This window comes from Mixophyes fleayi, chromosome 12 (assembly GCF_038048845.1).
Source record: "Mixophyes fleayi isolate aMixFle1 chromosome 12, aMixFle1.hap1, whole genome shotgun sequence".
NCBI classification, from domain to species: Eukaryota; Metazoa; Chordata; class Amphibia; order Anura; family Limnodynastidae; genus Mixophyes; species Mixophyes fleayi.
This window is the reverse complement of record NC_134413.1, coordinates 23,524,037-23,543,931: the sequence shown is the minus strand read 5'-3', so window position 1 is coordinate 23,543,931 and position 19,895 is coordinate 23,524,037. Positions and strand designations below refer to the sequence as shown.

Genomic DNA, 19,895 nt, shown 5'->3' with positions numbered 1-19,895 from the left:
TTTGCATGTTTGCCCCGTGTTTGCGTGAGTTTCCTCCGGGTGCTCCGGTTTCCTCCCACACTCCAAAAACATACTGGTAGGTTAATTGGCTGCTATTAAAATTTGTCCTTAGTCTCTCTCGGTCTGTGTGTGTATATGTTAGGGGATTTAGATTGTAAGCTCCAATGAGTAAGGAAACTGATGTGAATGAGTTCTCTTTGCAGCATTTTTATTTAGCTTTTCAAGGGACATACAAGGTTCCCTATTTTATAGCAGCAGAAATCATATCCATCTCACCATTGTTGATTTATTAAGCGCAATCAGGTTTATTTGGGTTTTTTGCTTACCTTGGCATGAAATCATACTGCAAAGGAGTACAAAGGATGGAGGACATATCTACTAAAGTAGAAGGAAACTTCAATTATTTTATGTACATTTATCAACTGAGGAATACTAAACGTTTGGCACTGATCTAGAAGGACCCATGGTTCTTCCTTCTCTGCTCCCCCCTCTCCTAGGACCTTAGCAAATCCTCCAAAAAGCTGGTTTCTCATATTCTAGCGGCTACTAAATTTGTATTAACCAGTATTTAGAAGCACATCTGGCATGTCGCAACCATGGAAAAAATAACGTGTTACCTTCACGATAGGGGACACTTATTTAGGCCGGTCCAGAGCCCATGGTTAATCAGAGAAAGACGATCTTAATCATACTTATGCTGGAATACATTTTACACCCTACACACCCACAAAGACCATCACTGAAGTCTCTATGTTATCCTCCCACTGGAAGCAACCCGGTAAGTGGACATATGTACATATTTGTCTGAGAGGCATGATGGTGTCAGTAGCTGAGGGGGAGTGCTGACATTGGATTGCTATTTGGAGGCTTCTGGGGTACCTCTTTGGTAAGTTAGCTCTCAATTTAAAAACACATATGTATGGCCCAAATATATGGGACTCTCATTGCTTAGAGTTAGGAACACCCTATTAGCAAAAGCGCTGTGGAGAGGTGGGTGGCTTTAACATACATTTGCAAATGTGTGCAACTAAGACTTTTGCATTTTTATCTACAGTAGAAATGGCAGATCTGTTGATGGCTATAGCAGTGTGCTGGGGGATCTCTGTGTGTGTTTGTTCCTTTCCGGATAACCCCACCCTTTCAAGCACCTGCTATAGCCTATAAATTGATTGAGCAACTTACACTTCTTTATATGTACATAGATACCACCATGAAAAGCCACCCCCCCCCCCCCCCCCCTTATACACCACAAAAAGCTTTCATGGACACCTCCCCACTCATCTCCCCCCCTTGTTCCCCTCTTCCCTACCCTTAGCCCCCCTTTGTGCATGTTGTTTAACCTTCAACTCCCCACAGTTATATAAGTGGAGTCCACGTGGTATAAATGTTTTATAGTTCTCTTAAACTTAACTTCTGTGACTCTCAAAAAACGGGCCCTTTTTCATGGTTGTACCCATTTCTTTGCACAGATTTCTTGGCATGCTTTGACCATTTAAGATAAAGAATTTCAAAGGAATACACAACCTTAGAAGTATATTAATATCGAATAGTGACTTCACTTGCACTTTAAATAAAAAAACACATATTTTAAACCCACGCTGAAATATTTAGCCTGAAGTTGACATAAAAGATACAATGCATTACGAGGAAGTACTTGAATTATGGGCAGAGATCTGCCAAGCAGGCTGGCAACAACATGTTATTTTCCTTCATTAAATTAGAATGTACGCAAAATGATAACGGAAACTGGTCACAAGCTCTGTACTGCCATCTGCTTCCATTCAAGGCTATGCTGAGGGAGCCAGGCCAGACAACCCACTCTCCATCACTTCCCGAAAAATATCAGAATGTATAGAACAAATTAGTCAGTACAATAAACGCTGCACATAAACCATACAGAACTTTATATGCAGTATATAAAAGTAGACTGTAACAATCTTTAATGCCGGAGAGTACAATCCTGCTGATGGGCATTCGGGGTCTAATTTGGCCAGGTGGCTGTTAGTGTAGTCAGGAGAAGACCATAAACACAGCCCTATAGGGGTCATCTACGGTCATCTTCCAAATGCATTTACAAAAATGTTCGATAATGATGATTGGATTATTTTTAGGCATGGTATCGATTTAGGACCACACATGCAGCAACATAGGCCAACTTCTCAATATTACTGCAGATATGGCAGTGTGTGTCGCCAGCATAACTTGGCAGATATGGCAGTGTGTGTCGCCAGAATAACTTGGCAGATATGGCAGTGTGTGTCGCCAGAAAAACTTTTAGCAGCCATCTACCAAGGCTTCTTATCTGGCTGGATACAGAGGGCGGCCTAGGGCCGCGAGCTGCCAGGGTTGCTCTGAATACCCTTAGTGGTGCAGGTTAGTACTTGCAGAAAGACTGCCCTTGAAAGGGACTAGAAACAAAAAGACAGAGTTGGTCTATGTGACTGGCTATTTAGGAGTTATAGGGTATGGTTTGTTCAGAGTATGATGTAGAATAATAAGCCTGTCCCCATGTGATCCGGGCAGTGTGTAAATAGAGCTTAGGAACACATTGCTGTAGCACTAGATGATAATAAAAGTAGGTATAAAAGGACACATTGCAAGAGACTGCCGAGGGACCAACCTTTATTTTTTAATTTTTTTTCAGAATTCCAGAACCGATAGACTGACCATCATCCGTGGTCAATGTTGGACTAGTTACAAAGTAAGTATGAACTAGTATTTTTCATCAAAATAAATTACTGTGGCAGGCCGAAAGTGGGGAAGATATAAAATAAGAAAAACAAACAACTATATAACGTCATATTGCATAGTCCTGTATAAGTAAATCTGTAAAACGGACTCCCAAAGGATCTGACTCCTACTAAATGCCATATAACAGATTTAGCTGTTTTCAGTTACAATCCACTGATAACTGATTGCAAAATCACAGGACTACAACACGCTAAAGGGTTTAAAGTGTACCTGTCCCTGTCACTCACTGGGGGCAGCCATTGTGTATGCTCAGTCAAAATTCATGAGAAAGTAGCCTATCCATTCACAAGGAACAAGCGACATTCCAGCAAAATGAAACGTGTAAAAAAAGCAGTTCATTTAAAATGACAGGCAACACACTCAGTACTGTATGTTTAAGAAGCTGCAGCTAGAATACATATCCCAGCAGGCTCCACTGACCGTTTAAATGGACAGTCATAGTTTGGCCTATGCAACCATAGGCAAACCGAGGGGGTTTCCTAGTGCCTGGAAACCCTCCTCCAAGCCTGAGGCACTGTATAATTGAGGTGGCTGGACCCTGCCCCAGCTTCACACGGCTCTGCTTGAAAAGGGACCTAACAGTAGTGCACGCAGCATTGCCCAGGTATATTATGGGGATAGGAAAGGATAGGATAGATGGAGAGCAGCCAAGCACTGTCTAAAATTATAGCCACGCCCACATGCATGCTGGTCACACCCACTGGCAGCGTGGTGTGGAAACCTCCCCTCTACAAATCCTGCGCTTGCCCCTGGCAACGTTGCAGGTTGACTATACCTCTTCCAGAGTGTGATTAAGTAGGTCAAAAAAGATTAAGAAGAAAATGTTCCTTTCTAGACCTAGGACTAATGCTTCAGTAGCAGTTTTAAAATGTTGCCTTTTGTGTGCAAGAAATAAATCATACAAATGTTCTTTTCTTGGATGCCACAGGAGACTTGTTCTACAAAGAAAATATGACAGAGGCCGTGAAGCCAAACAAATTGTTTCCACTTGTCAGAATCAGAGGATGAAGAATTAATTGCAGAGGGGTGGGTTGTGGCGTACTGACCTGCACACACAAGCTGCGCTGTCTGCTATAACCCACAGACTCAGCACCGAGACAGCGCGGCCCTTCCCTCCCACTGTCCCCGCTTCCAAACAACCTATTAGGAACTTGAAAAGTTTGCCTGACAGAGCCTTGTAGACTTTATTCCAGCAATACTCGGTTGGAAATCATAGGTTTGAGACAATAAACTGCTCAGCCCAGCAGCCGGAGACAAGAAATGTCTTATTTCAACGATTCTGTCCAGACCGTGCAATGCAGAGCCAGCCTCTTACAGCAGGGAAGGCATTAAAAATAATCACCACTGGGTAGAAAAACAAAACAAAACACAGAGCCTTTTCTGTTCCAGCTGACCAAATGCACGACAAGCATCCCTCATTATTCCAAATTGGTGCAAGTATGTTCAATTTATATATTAAAAAAAAACAAAAACAGCTCAAATCTTAGAGTTAATGTTTCCGGTCAATCCCTAGCAATGTTTCCTACAGTCACAGACTCAATTTGTTCTGCTGCCGATAGAGATATATGCTTCCACTTAAATGGAGCGTGAACAGGCTTTCCGTACACAGAAGCCCCTAGGAAGAAAAAGGTGGCTTAGAACAGGGTCGAACATATACTTTTTTTAGGTAAAAAATATGAAAACCTTAAAAAAACAAACCAAAAAAAACAAAAAACAACCAACAACTAATTTTTTTTCGTTACACACAAAAAATATTAATAAAAGACTTAGATATGTAATAGTCACTGTTCTAATGCCTGGTTTACTTCTTTTATATTGTTTGTATAGGCCCTATTCTCCATGGTACGAACCAAAGCGCTACGGAATCTGCTGGCGCTATATAAATAAATGTTGATGATGATGAAGGTATGCTCATTGTCAGGGACTACGTTTCTGCAGATATAGAGATAGATAGAGAGATAGATTTAGATTTTAATTTTATTTTATTTTTAGAAAAGGGATTGGTTGTATATGAAATAAAAAACAATTTAACTTTCAGAAGTTTACGGGTTGAATATAACCGGGAGGGGAACATATATCAAGGGAGATATAACTTGTCTACCAATTCCTTTATCCCAACACACATTAAGATCTTAAACAGTTCTGTCTGATGGCTGACCAATGTTCTGGTCCCAGGCACTGCTGGGTCCTCCTCCCACTTGAATATGTGTGGGTCTATCAGATCGTATTCAGATTAATATAGAATGTAGCAGATTTCAGGTGTTTAGTGGGGAAGCGCATGACACTCACAAAGGAAATTGTTTGCTAAAAATGTCTTCATGGTAAAAATTGTAAAAAAAAAACATTCACTAGGTAATTTGCACCGTTACCGGATGTCATTAAAGAAGGGGAAATGTTTTGGTGTGGTAATGTAATTGAGGAAAAGGATCTCTGCCTCATTACCGGATCTAAATCTGGGTTATTCATCAGAGGAACCATCAAGGGCAGTGCAGATCTATGGTTGTATCTTCTAATTGATTCTAGTAAGTCTTAACAGCTTGAATGCTTCACTTCAGCGCCTACTACATGACAATGTAGCTGTGGATCCTTCCATCTACCATGTGATGTTGGGCTACCTGAGCCAAGGTCGAAAATATTTTTTTAAAGAAGGCATTCTGCTTAACTTACGGGGCATGAACTGAGAGGAGAGTAAGAGTGATAGGAGCCTACCATCACTAGGTAACCAATAGATGAATGGAGCCTTCACTCTTCAATCCTGATAGTAAGTGGAAGGTCTGGGCGAAAGTATTACCCTAAAAGGTGGTATAAGGGGCTTTAAAATGTGTCTCTTGAAGAAAAAAGTTATATCGGCAATTAGATCTTTTTAAATATTGTATGGTTATTGTCCATACCTTTTCACTCCTTTGTCAGTGGTTTAGAAGAAAGAAACTCATAAGCTTTGGTGAAGATGAGGGTCTTAAGGCTGGAGAACACTACTCACTCATCCAGGGACCAGTCTATCACTGATCCGGTCAGGAAAACTAGGAATAGTATATAGTCACAGAGGGGCTCGTGTGTCTGCACACTGTCTTTCAATAATGGAATAGAAAAAATGTCTACATTTTACAAAGAGAGATCAACAACCATGCAGCCGGTCTTGTTAGGTGGATGAGAGACAGATTTATTCTCCAGTTACTTCTCGCTGACTATATAACTATCTATGCAGGCTTTATCTATATATTATACAATGGACAGCACGGTGGCGTAGTGGTTAGCACTTCTGCCTCACAGCGCTGGGGTCACGAGTTCAATTCCTGACCATGGCCTTATCTGTATGGAGTTTGTATGTTCTCCCCGTGTTTGTGTGGGTTTCCTCCAGAGAGGATCAGTCTAGCACAACACAACAAGAAAATACACACATGTGAATTGAACGGGACTTATCTTGTGTGCAATTAAAACCTCCATATCTATGTGTACCCCAGTCATCTCTCGGTTATATACCATCTCTGATAGAAGGTCTTGCAGATGGTCAAGTCAGTTTTATCTCAACAACCAGCAAAAGCCTAGATTACTTAGTGGTTTAGTGGTTAGCACTTCTGCCTCTCAGCACTGGGGTCATGAGTTCAATTCCCGACCATGACCTTATCTGTGTGGAGTTTGTATGTTCTCCCCGTGTTTGTGTGGGTTTCCTCCGGGTGCTCCGGTTTCCTCCCACACTCCAAAAAAACATACTGGTAGGTTAATTGGCTGCTAACAAATTGACCCTAGTCTGTGTGTCTGTGTCTCTGTCTGTGTTAGGGAATTTATACTGTAAGCTCCAATGGGGCAGGGACTGATGTGAGCGAGTTCTCTGTACAGCGCTGCGTAATTAGTGGCGCAATATAAATAAATGGTGATGATGATGGTCGTCAAGTCATCACTGAGCATGTTGATAGTCAAAACGGTAACTGTTCAATTATATAAGATTCTACGTAACTCATTATATTGAAGGTCAAAGACACTTTCCTTGTATTAAGCATCTTCCCGATTTGCTCAACTTTTGTCCCCTGACCACTAGTCTTTAGACCTTTTAGCGATTGCGCAATTAGTTCTCCTTTAAAGTGGTTCAAAGCAGCCAGGAACTCTGTGTGAAATGCATTTTTTACCCTCCAAAGTAGGCAGCAATTATATTTTTTGCTTATGGCGATTCCAGTGTCTTGAACTTGGGTCTGGCATGTGTAGGCTTGTCTGCTTTCTTTGGTTAAGTATTGGAGCACTGTCCATCAGGGCTGTACGTTTGTCTATGAGACATCCACATCATCCACAAAAATCTACCTTTGTTCTGGTTTTCTTCAAGCAGAGTTTACAGAGATTGCCGGAGCACCGAGACGATTTAATACGCGACTGCATTCATCAGGAGCGCACACACATATCCCCGGTCATCGCTGTATATCCACATAAGTAGAGATTACATGTTTCTTTTTGGACAGCAATAGGAAATCCAATTCATTATATCTTATCCACATCATCAAATGAAAAAATGTTCAAGCTGTTCCTCTATAAAGACTTCAAATACATGAAAATATTCTTATGGCCAAAACATATATTAAAAAAAACTTGCGTTATAGAAAAGGCCTGTGTGGGTTCTCCTCTACATAAATAATAGGGCATTAAATCACCGAAAACAGCTGGATAAACCAAGCAACGATTCAAGGGTGCCACAAAACCCAAAATTAGACATAAATTGTACCAAAGTCTCCACTTTGTCTACAACAGAAGAGTATATGTTTCTATTAATGATAATCTGCAACTAAATACTGTATGTTAGAACCATTTCTAAATATGCTTTTCACGGTGTATGTAAATGGTATGCATTAGTACATTATGTGTGTTTGCACATTTTCTTTAAAAGGTCCATTATATTGTTTTCTATTTGTATGTTTTTAAATCTAGGCCGCTGTCTTCTGCCAATGTTACAACAATAACATTTTATTTTTGTGCTTTAATCTCACTTTTACCGATTTGTAATTACTGCGTTTGTTTGTTTCTACTAGTGCACAGGATTAATGACGATACATTTTGTTCATGCCATCAATTCATTAATGTGAATAAGTATATGTTGTAACAGTGAAACGTGACAGGCCGCGGGGACGGAGACAGAGATGCTATAGTAAAATTGACTAGCCCCAACAACAAAACAGTCAAAATTTTCTTTCCACATAACAATAGCTATCGAGTATGAGCAAATAACTGCAACCACTCCTGGGGGTAATGTATCAAGCTGAGAGTTTCCCAGCAGGTTTCAAAAGTGGAGATGTTGCCTTTAGCTACCAATCAGATTCTAGCTGTCATTTTATAGAATGTACTAAATAAATGATAACTAGAATCTGACTGGTTTTTCAAACCCGCTGGAAAACTCTCAGCTTGATACATTTACCCCCTGGACTCTGGTCTCAGTTGTGCCTATTGGCCAATAGAATATATCTTGTGTTAAGTCTTTTAGGCGTAGACCCAATAAAATACAGCGATTTCAGACAACTGAAGGTAGAGACACCCCAAACAATCAACAGTACTGTACATCCGGCTTCTTGGGAGTTCTATAGATGCAGCAGTAGAGAAGGAAATAATGGATAGACAGATAGAGCAGCAACATTTATGGAGATAATTCATATATAGAAAAAAGTTTGTCTCTAAAGTGCAATGAAACCATTTTAATAAAGTTTCTTAAAAGCCACAAACAATATCCCAAAACCACATTCCATTATCTCAGTGTGTACTGTAGCAATGCAGAAATCAGTGGCGCCACCTGGTGTCAGGTTGCAGTATTTTTAATGTGAATTGGGCTGCACATTCCTTCAGTAGGGGTGTCCCACACCTCCTAGCAGAATGCACTTTCACACCAGCCTCAGAAAACTTAGCATGTGCATAGCAAAACATCCTCTGCCAAACCACTGGCTGTTAAAACTCAGACAAACATTTACCTTGCTGTGGACCATCGCCTGACTTGACGCCAACTTGTATGAGTCGGGTAGGCACTGGCTGATGCTCCTTTTGAGGTTCTCCAGGACCCTGTGATAATTATAGTATGTGTTAAAAAGCAATTGAGAATGAGAAACAAAAAAAACCAAAAACGCTGCCTCTTGTAAAGGGACAGCTGGTAACACCTTCCTTTCCAGAAGCAACAGCTCTTACAATGACCACAAATCGGGGAACACACACATAAACACTTTGTTTTCTCTTAGGATGATGTAAGTGTAACAAAGGTCTTACTGTCACTTTAATCCCAGGTCACACTTTGCTTCTGATTAATCCATTTGGGGGCTGAATGTAAAAGCAGCCGAACTTGTGTACAGCAACTCTAATCCGTGTGACTAAATTTAGTTTGTGAATCATATCCTATAATATTTTATAAAGGCAGCAGGAATTCAGGCAAAAATGCACCAAAGGTATTAATTAACCCATGCATGGCTGGTGAAGAAAAGACCGCATTTATCGCAAGTGCACTAATTATCAAAAGCATTGTGCTATGTATTAATGAAAACTTAATAAAAATTGTAATGAGCCCCGCGCTAGACAGGACTGGTCGCTTTCTCTTGCTCCTGGACGCTTTCCGGCTGTTGCCCTGCGCAACCTCTATCCTCTGCCACTGCGCCCGGCAAGCTGTTTGACAGCCGGGCGCGTGCAGTAGAGGTTCATTAATTATCAGCCCCCTGAGGCCGATTATTGCAGGTTCTTGCCTTGGGCCATTTCTGTACTTAAGGCAGAGAGGGCTTAGCCTCCTTGTCGGTTATAGCGTTTGTGCCACACAACAAGTGACCTGCTCCAGTACCTGTGGATACTCTGCCTGAATTCAGATTCCTGGCTTGTTTGTGGCCCTGTTTGAATTATAATTGCCTCTGGCCTTTGGCTTAGTCCATCTGGATTGTCGTTGTTTACAACCAGCCCTGACCTTTGACCCGTCACTGATTTACCGCTTGCTACGGACCCGCGATCCTTGGACTGCTCCTGGTATTTGTCTTCTAGTTTCTGGTTACTGCCTCCTACCTCTGCGCTTCTGTACTGCACATAAACGTCTACTACGCTAGAGTTAAAACCAGGGGTCATCCAATTACCTAGCTCTACGGGAAAGGCTGCAGCTATTTGAAGACTTCTTATCCCCTGTTCTAGAAGTTTATATCAGTAGCCGTTATCCGTAATATAAGTATAACATTTCAAATGCATAATTTTGCTGCATTGTTTGGTGTAAAACTGCATCAAACAGTTTTGCCCACACCCTCTATGTAGGCTTCCACATGACATATCTGTTGAATACCCTGGGGGCTTACAATATGGAGGACATGAAGGACGACGGGGTGGCTGCTGTGTGAGTGTTGTAGTATAAAGTAACTTGATAGGCTGCATACATTCTCAGAGGTATTGGTGCAGCCAACAATCATCATCATCAACATTTATTTATATAGCGCCAGCAAATTCTGTAGCGCTTTACAATTGCAATTACAATTACAACAATATGGCTGCCTCCACTGAGCGGAGACAACAGGTGTACTCTAAAGATATCAGAATGTAGAATTACCTATGTCAGGAATGGGCAACGTCTGTCACACCAGTTCTGTTGTACAGTTGCTTCAACCAGTGTGAAATGTAGTTCAACCACAGCATAGGTGCTGGTGACTGTCCATATATAACTTAATCATTTGGCCAGAGCTGCTACTTGGTGTGTGGGCCATGACTGTGTGCTAATAAAAATAAAACTGATAATCCTATGAGGTCAAAACAGAAAAGAAAGTCCCTTTCTGTTTTGTCTGTTTGAGAGGCATGCTCTGTGCTCTGGCATCAGTAGTTGATGAGGAGTGCAGGTGATATACTGCCATTTGGAGGCTCTTGGGGTACTTCTCGGTAAGTTAGCTCTCAATTTAAAAACATATGTACGGTGCAAAAATAGGGAGTCTCATTGCTTAGAGTTAGGACCACCCTATTAGCAGAGGCGCCGTGACGAGGCGGGTGGCTTATCATGCATTTGCAAATGTAACGAAGATTTCTGAATTTTTATGCACAAGGAGAAATAGCAGCAATGTTACTGGTTAACAGCGGTGTGCTGAGGGATTTTTTTCTGTATTTAATCCTCTGAGGTCCCCAACAACTGTGCTCAGAGAGTAACTACAGGGTTACTTGACTGTGTTTAGACTTGAATTGGACAAAACAGAAAATAGCTAGAGCAAGATCCAGGTCCTCCCTTCACTGACTGTTATGCATTCTACTGTAGAACAAAGGTGACAAAGGAGGTTGGTGCTAGTTTATGGACAGAAAGATAAGTTGAGCAAAATAGGCGCTTCTTTCTTTGAGTTCAAAAAAACAAACTGAACATCCAACAACAGGAATATGAAAGCAATTGAAACTGTCTTTAAGATTTTAAATATTTGTTTTACTTACAGTACATTAAATAAAATAAACAATGGCTCACTGGGCACAGATCTTATATGGTCTATTTTATAAAATGTACTATTAAAGTAACTCACATACTAAACATCTGAAAAATGCAAACATTTCACAACCAGTACCACAACATAAGAAACATGAATTTGCTTTCATATTCTGTGAGTGAAGGAGTAATAGCGAGGAGGGTTTTTTGGCTGAGCCTATAAAATGTTAAGTGTACTGAAAGGCTCTTGTTTGTTCCAAAAGTAGAAATAGACCAAATATAAAACACATGTTGAAGAAAAAAAAAAAAAAAAAGCCTGTAGAGAACAAAGCATTCATATCTTCACCTGTGATATGTTTCTGGCTGCAGCTGGTATTTGGTGCAAATCTTCGACTTGTGGATAATGAGCAGGCGAAAGCTGGGACTCCAGATCCCTGATGCTCATTGGACCGGAGCTAATATTATTGGCGTCTCCATGGCTTCCGCCTGGTCCTGGGAGAAAAAAAAAAAGCGTAAAACACCTACTGTCACACCACGAAGTGTACGGCTACTTTGACAGCACAATTCTATTTCGTAAATGAAGGGGCAACATATTTTCCTTTACAACAATGAATACTATTTATCTGCATTATCGATACCAAACGTACTTGGCAACATTTTCATATAGTTCCATAGCTGCCGAGTCAATGCGTCAACACATTGTTGGAGTTGACATTACACACAATAGTTTATAATTATAAAAAATAATCATGTTGGCAACAAAGAAGAAGCATTTTAGTTTTTATTACATTATTGAAGCACGTGCACTGATTTGGAAAGAAAGACGAGTAGATAGATGTGTGTAACCTGGTATGTTCATGCACTGTCCAGGGGATGACGGACGTTTCTTTAGATGTCCAGCAGTTTGACCTGCATTAGTGGAGCCGTCCATAAAGGCAGAGTGTCCCACCAGGACTTGCTCTGCTGCCGTGGTAAGACGTGGCCTTTGACCTTCACTGATCTCCCCCATGCTGTTCTCATCCCCAGAGCTCTACAGAAAAGACAATAAAAGGCTAAATAAACACTTCTACAAAATAAAAAAAAAAGAAAAGAAAATTATTCTGTAAATGTCCAGCAGAATGATGTAGTAAGAGGTTACGTGCAGAAATAATAAGCTGCTATTATGAAGGCTTCTAAAAATAGGGGTGAAAAGTGCCAATTAAGAAGGCCACACATGCACAATTCCCAGAACCTCTCAACTTACACAACGGAGTTTTATTGCTTTGTGCGAGAGTGAAGGGTAATGTACCTCGGAATGGTAGACTGCCTCATGCGGTGCAACAGGATTCTGATTAAATTTGGCTAATAGCGACAGGACGGGGTCATGATGTGCTCCTCTGTGAGGTCCGCGGATTACCTGTCCTTCACTGGGAGGATCCAATTCCTGGATAAACAGAACGAGTCTTGCTATTATTGGCAGCCTGAAGTTTTATATTAAATCTTGGAGTGTTCAGTCAAAGCTTAAACTGGAATTTTAATATAAAAATGCTGACTGCCTTTCATAACAAGGAACAAGGTATGTATTAAGAAGGCTCTCCACTCCATTTCTAAGATCAAACCAAGTTGCAAAGTGATCATTAAAGACCTTCACCAATAATCAGATTTATCTGCAAACTCCCTAATAGCAGAAGAGCAGAGATTGGGGTAAGAGACCAGCTATTCAAGAGACGCTCACTCCTGGCTACCTCGACCATTGTTCATTCTCCTACCGCAGATGGGATTAAATGTAGATTTTCACCAGTGCTGGTTCATAATGTCCAAAGAGGTGTCAGCAGCCATAAAATTTACACGTCTAGGGCAGGCAGCAGGAAGAGAAGGAGATGCTGCAGAGATAACCAGGGGTAGCGTCTCCGCAAAGACAGCGGTCCTGCAGCTATTTGGGGAATTAAGGTTTACAGATAAATCTTTAAAGTGGGTGGACATTTTCTTAAACATTGCTGTACAATAAGGGAAACAAAGAAAACTAGACAGACCGTGATTAGTTATGATTAAAAACATGCTGAAAACATGGAGTATTTCCGGCATTTCGATAAATACATTTATATATATTTCAAGAGTCTCAAAGTTTAAAAACATATGTTTTATATACTTTATTAAAACCTTCTTCACTATAGACGTACAAGCCCGTTGTGAATCTCAATAAGTTTTTCCAGGACTAATTACATTTTCCACACCAAATATAAAAATACAGGAGGCTCTTAGGGATGACTGGAAATATACAGACATAGTAAAGGACTTAAAGCCTCACAGGTATAATTTTAGGTAAAGCTGTGATAGTGGAGGGCGATATTTTTACCATGTACACCAATCAATGTCTTTAAGCATAAATGAAAGAGACTGAATTCCTCAGGCACTGAAATGGCTGATAAAACGAGAATAAAAACTTAGACTAAACACATTGCAAATGTAAACACAATGGCAACCAGATCTGCCAAGGTATGGGAATATATTATAGCTACAGACAGGGGCCTCCTTACCATATCATGAGCATCCTTGAGAGTGCTGGACAAACTTTCCGTCAAGTTTGGATAAAGTAATCCACCTTCTGCCAGGGCTGAAACACAACACACAATGCCACTGTCAAATGAATACTACTAAGAAATATACCACAGGCAAAATAGTCTATAATGGAAATACAGAAAGTTATGTAAAAATGGTTTCCAGTTAGAAAAAGAGGATTTTTATATTTATGTTAAATACATTTCTCCGAATACTATTGGGGGGCACTGCTCCTCCCCTCTATCCCCCCTCTCCCTCAGGAAGTTATTATCCAAATGCGTGACATAAGATCTAGGAGCCACTGGCCAGGATCCGCCATCCACTGAGCAGGGAGAGGGGGGGGGGGAAAAGAGGTATATATCTCAGACAGGCTCCTGGAACGCGGCAGATAGTAATGTGCAGGCTCTCGTCAGCGCTGGCTGCACCGGACCTCTCAGACACTGCCTTCAGTGGCAGTGATCAGGTCCTTCCCTGGAGCCCTAACCATGGAGAACGGGGGATGGACAAGAACAGACACTGGTTCCTGCTCCACCTACGCCCGCTGTTAAACATATTTCCTAACTAGGAGTACAGTGGACGCCACTTAGAATTGAAAGTAAAATAAAATAAGAAGAGATTATTTAGCTTTAATTTAGATTTAATTTAGCTGCCATTGGCAGCTCTATGCGAGTGTGCCCTACTCCTAGGACGCTTACTGTAAACTGGAGAAGGGATATATGGAGGGATGGAGCTGCTGAAACTGATCCAAGGTAGAAGTGTCCGCCAAATCAAAACTGTATTTATGTGTAGGTATGATATCTAACCTGTTGCCAAAGAACACACACAGTAAAAATAGCCCATTATTAGTATCTTCAGTTGCCCTATTTTAGTCTGCAGTAGTCACGACAAAACAATAGCTGGGCATGTAAGGGTTTGTAGCTTATTTGGCTCCCACGGGCTATAGCCATCGGTGACATTTCTATTACAGCATTTCCTCCTACCAAAAAGGTATTTCAAAATAAAACATATAAATGATGTTTATTCTGATTTTAGGCATCTTAATTATCCAATTTTGTCAACTGACTGGAATTCTTCTTAAGGGTTTACCAGCCATTATTAGTCATTTAATAAAATACAGAAAACCTAAATAAAATATTAGCAAAATGCATGCTTTATTCTATGCCATCTGTCATAGGTCAGCTGCTTATTGTTTCTAAACCAACCACCAATCCCAACAAACACTTCATGGGGATCGATCAGGTAATGATTGAGACAGGTGGAAAATGTGATCAGATGATGAACATGATCTGACTATGTGCGATCATTGTCCGGCCTCAAAATATAATGCTGGAGCTTGTAATACAAAAGATATAGAACAATGGACTTATAAAGACAAGATACATAAAGGTCATACAGTATTTTGGCAGTTACCCTTTTCCTAAACCACACTTACCTCTTGCAGCAAGCATCTGTCCATAACTGTACAAGACCTCGCCTTCAGAGATCGGTTTGTCTGTGGTGTCAGACCCTGTGACCGTCAGACTGCTCTCGTCTGTGGACGGGGCAGAGCTTGGTGCAGAGGAAACGGGCGATGGGGTTCTTTGTTTAGGAGATTTCTCCGGCTCAGGAGTAGCAGCAGAGATCAAGCTCTTTGGTTCTTCTTCTTCGGCCACTGTCATTACACTGAAGGAAGAAAACTATGCTCAAGTATAACAATTGCAAATAAAGTGTCTTCAACAAAGAATGTACGTGTGTGTTCGTGTGTATATGTATGTGTTTGTATATGTGTGTGTGTGTTCCTACAGAGTGACAGGGTCACAGATTAATTCGGCCACACACATAGGAGGCAAAATCAGAAAAGATGGCCATTCATCTAGATCACTTTCGGTTCACATGGCAGCCTGCTCGCACAGTCGGAACAGCGGTCACACAAAGTGATATCGGTCAACGCCAAACAGGATTTACAGTGCAGCCCAATAACAAACATAATGATTATGAACTGATCATTATCGGGAATCGTGCACATTTTGGCCTTCACAAACGTCCATCTGCCTGACATCACGAACATGTGCTTTATGTACGAGCAATATCACAGTGCATGTGACCAGCAGTAAGCATATATGGTGTAATATTATTCGACTCACACAGCATCTTTGTACTGAACAGCTTGTTTAGTAGAGTGAGGATTCTCCTCGTCTAATGGGAGCTCCATATCGCTCCATGGATCGGGGGGTGGACTCTTTAAGCAAGTTGGATCTTCATTATCTTCTGATATTAGAGGTGTGGGAGTGATCACTCTCGGGGGTGAAGCTACTGGTGTAATTGTAGGTGTGTCCACGTGACTTCTTGGAATCCTCTGGCCTACAAGTGAACAACAAAATCTATGTGATCCAGGTAGGCATTTTAGATTAATAAAAATAAAAAAAAGGAATGACAATTAAGCAGTAAAAGCAATGTATAGTTATCAAGAATTCTTTCATAAAACATATCAAAATATAAACCGGACAGTAAAGATAAAAATACTTTTAGAAATTTATAAAATGGAGTGAGCAACCATCTTTTTAGTGTCTCTACTATACAGATCATTGCTCCCTCTGGCTATCATAATATAGGAAAAAATTTACAAGATGCAAATTGCGGCTGATGGGGGTGGAGCTACACAGAGCAGAATAATACAATTCTATGCCCCGTTTCCACACGGCTTCTCTGTTTGTGAAGACTGAGCCTTGCTTGGCCCTTGAACTCAGGACGGATAGTATTATGCTAGAAGTCGTTCTCAAGATATATTCTTTGGTTGGTAAATAGCATAAAACAGCCCAGTCCAATCCCTTGCTAAGGATTTAATTTTCTACAACAAATTTCCAGATGTTTAAGCCTCAAAACAAACCTGCATCTTGGTGCTGTTCTTGTTGATGTTCAGATTCTTCCAATGACGTTTGTGGCGAGAGTTGAGGTGTTTTCACCATAGATGGCTCTCTCATTGGAGGGAGAGGAGATGAGGGTGGAGTGCACTGAGGAGTGGGAACTGGAGGAATTTCAACAGGAACTGGCTGCAGATAGAGAAGATACCAGGTCATTAGAAGGGAGGCCGAGCCCCAAACCTAGCCCCCACACATGACCTTCCCATGGGGCTAATAATATTACCAAGATGCTGACCATCAAAGTTTGTTACCTGTGCATCCTCTTTAAAAAGACTTTAAACATTGTAATATACAGCCTAATGGTTAGCAGTTCTGCCTCACAGCACTGGGGTCATGAGTTCAATTCCTGACCATGGCCTTATCTGTGTGGAGTTTGTATGTTCTCCCTGTGTTTGCGTGGGTTTCCTCCGGGTGCTCCAGTTTACTCCCACACTCCAAAAACATACTAGTAGGTTAACTGGCTGCTATCAAAATTGACCCTAGTCTCTGTGTGTGTGTTAGGGAATTTAGACTGTAAGCTCCAAAGGGGCAGGGACTGATGTGAATGAGTTCTCTGTACAGCGCTGCGAAATTAGTGGCGCTATATAAATAACTGATGATGATGATACAGCTTAGAACCTCTTGGTAAGTTAATAACAATCATATTTTACATTTGTAGAGTAACAATACTAGTTATTCAGGCTACTTCCAAATAATCTGAAGCTGTATTTGGTGTAACAATCAGAGAAGCTGTTTCCTCTTAGAAAGTGTGCGTCTACAAAATGAATAATTGCACAGAGAGCACAACTGTATGTAATATATGCGTGCACCTCTAGAATACGCTAGTGACATCAATCAGCACTGCAATAACGGACCATCTGCCAATGTAACTCAATATCTGACAGTAGCTGTGTAGTAACCCAAACATCTATTGTAGTGAAACGAATGAAAGGTGCAAATTGACAAAGTGCATGGAGAATATCACAGTAAGTGCACACAACTCTTTATCAGCTAACATTCTCATAGCTGGTCATACAGCTGCCCTGTTTATGACCCACAATGAGTCTGCTGAACACAACCAATATCTACCTGTACATCGGGCTGCTTTGGAGGAGGAGCTGGCGCTTTTTGGATTTCCCCCAGCATGATTGCAATAGTCTCTCCCAGTGCTTCATTTACATACTTGCGAATCAGATTGGAGTCTACAGGTACACCAGTGTCAACAAACAACTGCAAGCCTTTACCTCCAGCGGTTTCAACTGCAAAAGAAAAGATGTGGTGACTAACCACAATGTACTACCTGAACACTAGCACAATACACCAGATTCATGAGTCTTAATAAAGCACTGAAAGAAGAAGATTTTGTATAAACAGAAGAGTGAGATCTAAGTTGCATGTCTCCAGATGTTCAGGTGTTGTGCCAACAACCAGATTACAAATCTGGATTGGGTTCCTGCATTTGCTGGTCGAAGTATAACCTCCAAACACAAATCCACGGCGAGTCATAAATTAACCCAATATTCTACCATACCTGTAAAATTCCGATGCAATTGGATTGGATATGATAAGCCGTCGAAGGACACAAAGGTTGATGAATATGATGAAATTGCCAAACTGACAAACTAAAATTTGCACTGTGTGGAGCTAGACAAAGACAAATACAATGCAATGTAACACAGAACAATCCACATACCAATATCAGAAGATTCTATTTCACTGTTCTCATTGCTGGACAGGGCGATATCAGGAACAAGGTCCTGTCTCACTGCATGCATTTCCCCGATAACCCGGGACATTATTTCCTGCTCCACCCTGAAATAATTAAGATAAATTGCACATGGTTCCTTTGTGATCTCACTTGTAAACTCTGTGTACAAAAGAGGTGAGTGAGGATCACACACCAGGCCCGGAGATATTACTTTAAATTAATACACAGCATATAAATATGGGCTGGACACAGTGTAGCTACAAAGTCCAGCTATTTATAAATGGGTGTTTAGAAGCAGTGGAATAGGAGACTGTACTGGTAAAGAAATCTTTAACACCATTAAATTACAAATTGACAAGGTACAGTAGCCAGATCTATGGTTCCAGTAGCAGCAAGAAAAATAAGCTACATAGCGATGGAAAACTTCTATATACTGAAACATACAATTTCATACATGCGGTTAATATCATTCATGTTGTATATGAATTGTAAGCAACCCAGTAATAATAATAAATGACAATGCAAGTAGTAAAAGAAATATCAACATACCAGCTGACCAATCTGTTCTCCAGGGTCTCCTTCCTAGTGATGATCCCATCAAGAATATCAGCATTGGTTACGGGAGCAGGTGCAGGAGGAGGAAATGGTATTCCACCATATTGGGGTGGATTTGTCTCTCCCCAACCATTAAGCTCCAATAATGGTTCAGGAACTTCATCCACTTGGTCACCCTAGAAACAGAATGAAGGGTTACCAGGGTAGATATCAGTTCTGGTAGATACAAAACATTGAAATAAAGTATTTTTTACCAAGAAGTCCCAGGATTGCAATATACATACAGACAGAGGCTAATTTATACTGTCATTTTAGCCATGGCGTCATATACAATCAGAGTACAAGGACAGAGGTACTAATAACTAACTTTCTTTTTCATGTAGAAGGAGGTGATGTGTGAGGGAGAGGCGGCCATGCAGCATGATGTCACATGCAGGGAGGAGGTGCCGTGTGAGGGAGAGAGGTGGCCATGCAGCATGATGTCACATGCAGGGAGGAGGTGCCGTGTGAGGGAGAGAGGTGGCCATGCAGCATGATGTCACATGCAGGGAAGTGGTTCCGTGTGAGAGAGAAGCGGCCATGCAGCATGATGTCACATGCAGGGAGGAGTTGCCGTGTGAGGGAGAGGTGGCCATACAGCATGATGTCACATGCAGGGAGGAGGTGCCGTGTGAGGTAGAGAGGCGGCCATACAGCATGATGTCACATGCAGGGAGGAGGTGCCGTGTGAGGGAGAGAGGCGGCCATGCAGCATGATGTCACAGGCAGGGAGGAGGTGCCGTGTGAGGGAGAGAGGCGGCCATGCAGCATGATGTCACAGGCAGGGAGGAGGTGCCGTGTGAGGGAGAGAGGCGGCCATGCAGCATGATGTCACATGCAGGGAGGAGGTGGCCATGCAGCATGATGTCACATGCAGGGATGAGTTGCCGTGTGAGGGAGAGGTGGCCATACAGCATGATGTCACATGCAGGGAGGAGGTGGCCATGCAGCATGATGTCACATGCAGGGAGGAGGTGCCGTGTGAGGTAGAGAGGCGGCCATACAGCATGATGTCACATGCAGGGAGGAGGTGCCGTGTGAGGGAGAG

General features: G+C 41.5%; 1 protein-coding gene across 5 annotated transcripts in view; it reads right to left on the bottom strand.

Annotated features, from left to right (window-relative positions):
- Nucleotides 1–19,895, bottom strand: part of KIAA0586 (KIAA0586 ortholog) — a 170,600-nt gene that overhangs the window by 110,885 nt on the left and 39,820 nt on the right. For all 5 annotated transcript variants that reach the window (XR_012680255.1, XM_075192980.1, XM_075192979.1 and 2 more), the window contains 11 exons: nt 18,803–18,984; nt 18,239–18,357; nt 17,635–17,804; nt 16,533–16,695; nt 15,790–16,006; nt 15,099–15,328; nt 13,645–13,721; nt 12,417–12,551; nt 11,975–12,158; nt 11,475–11,620; nt 8,691–8,778 (listed from right to left, as the gene is read on the bottom strand). Coding sequence is in view for 4 of the 5 variants with exons in the window: in XM_075192980.1 (XP_075049081.1) it covers nt 8,691–8,778; nt 11,475–11,620; nt 11,975–12,158; nt 12,417–12,551; nt 13,645–13,721; nt 15,099–15,328; nt 15,790–16,006; nt 16,533–16,695; nt 17,635–17,804; nt 18,239–18,357; nt 18,803–18,984 (1,711 nt within the window). In the remaining variant the exon portion in view is untranslated. The remainder of the gene's footprint in view (nt 1–8,690; nt 8,779–11,474; nt 11,621–11,974; nt 12,159–12,416; nt 12,552–13,644; nt 13,722–15,098; nt 15,329–15,789; nt 16,007–16,532; nt 16,696–17,634; nt 17,805–18,238; nt 18,358–18,802; nt 18,985–19,895) is intronic.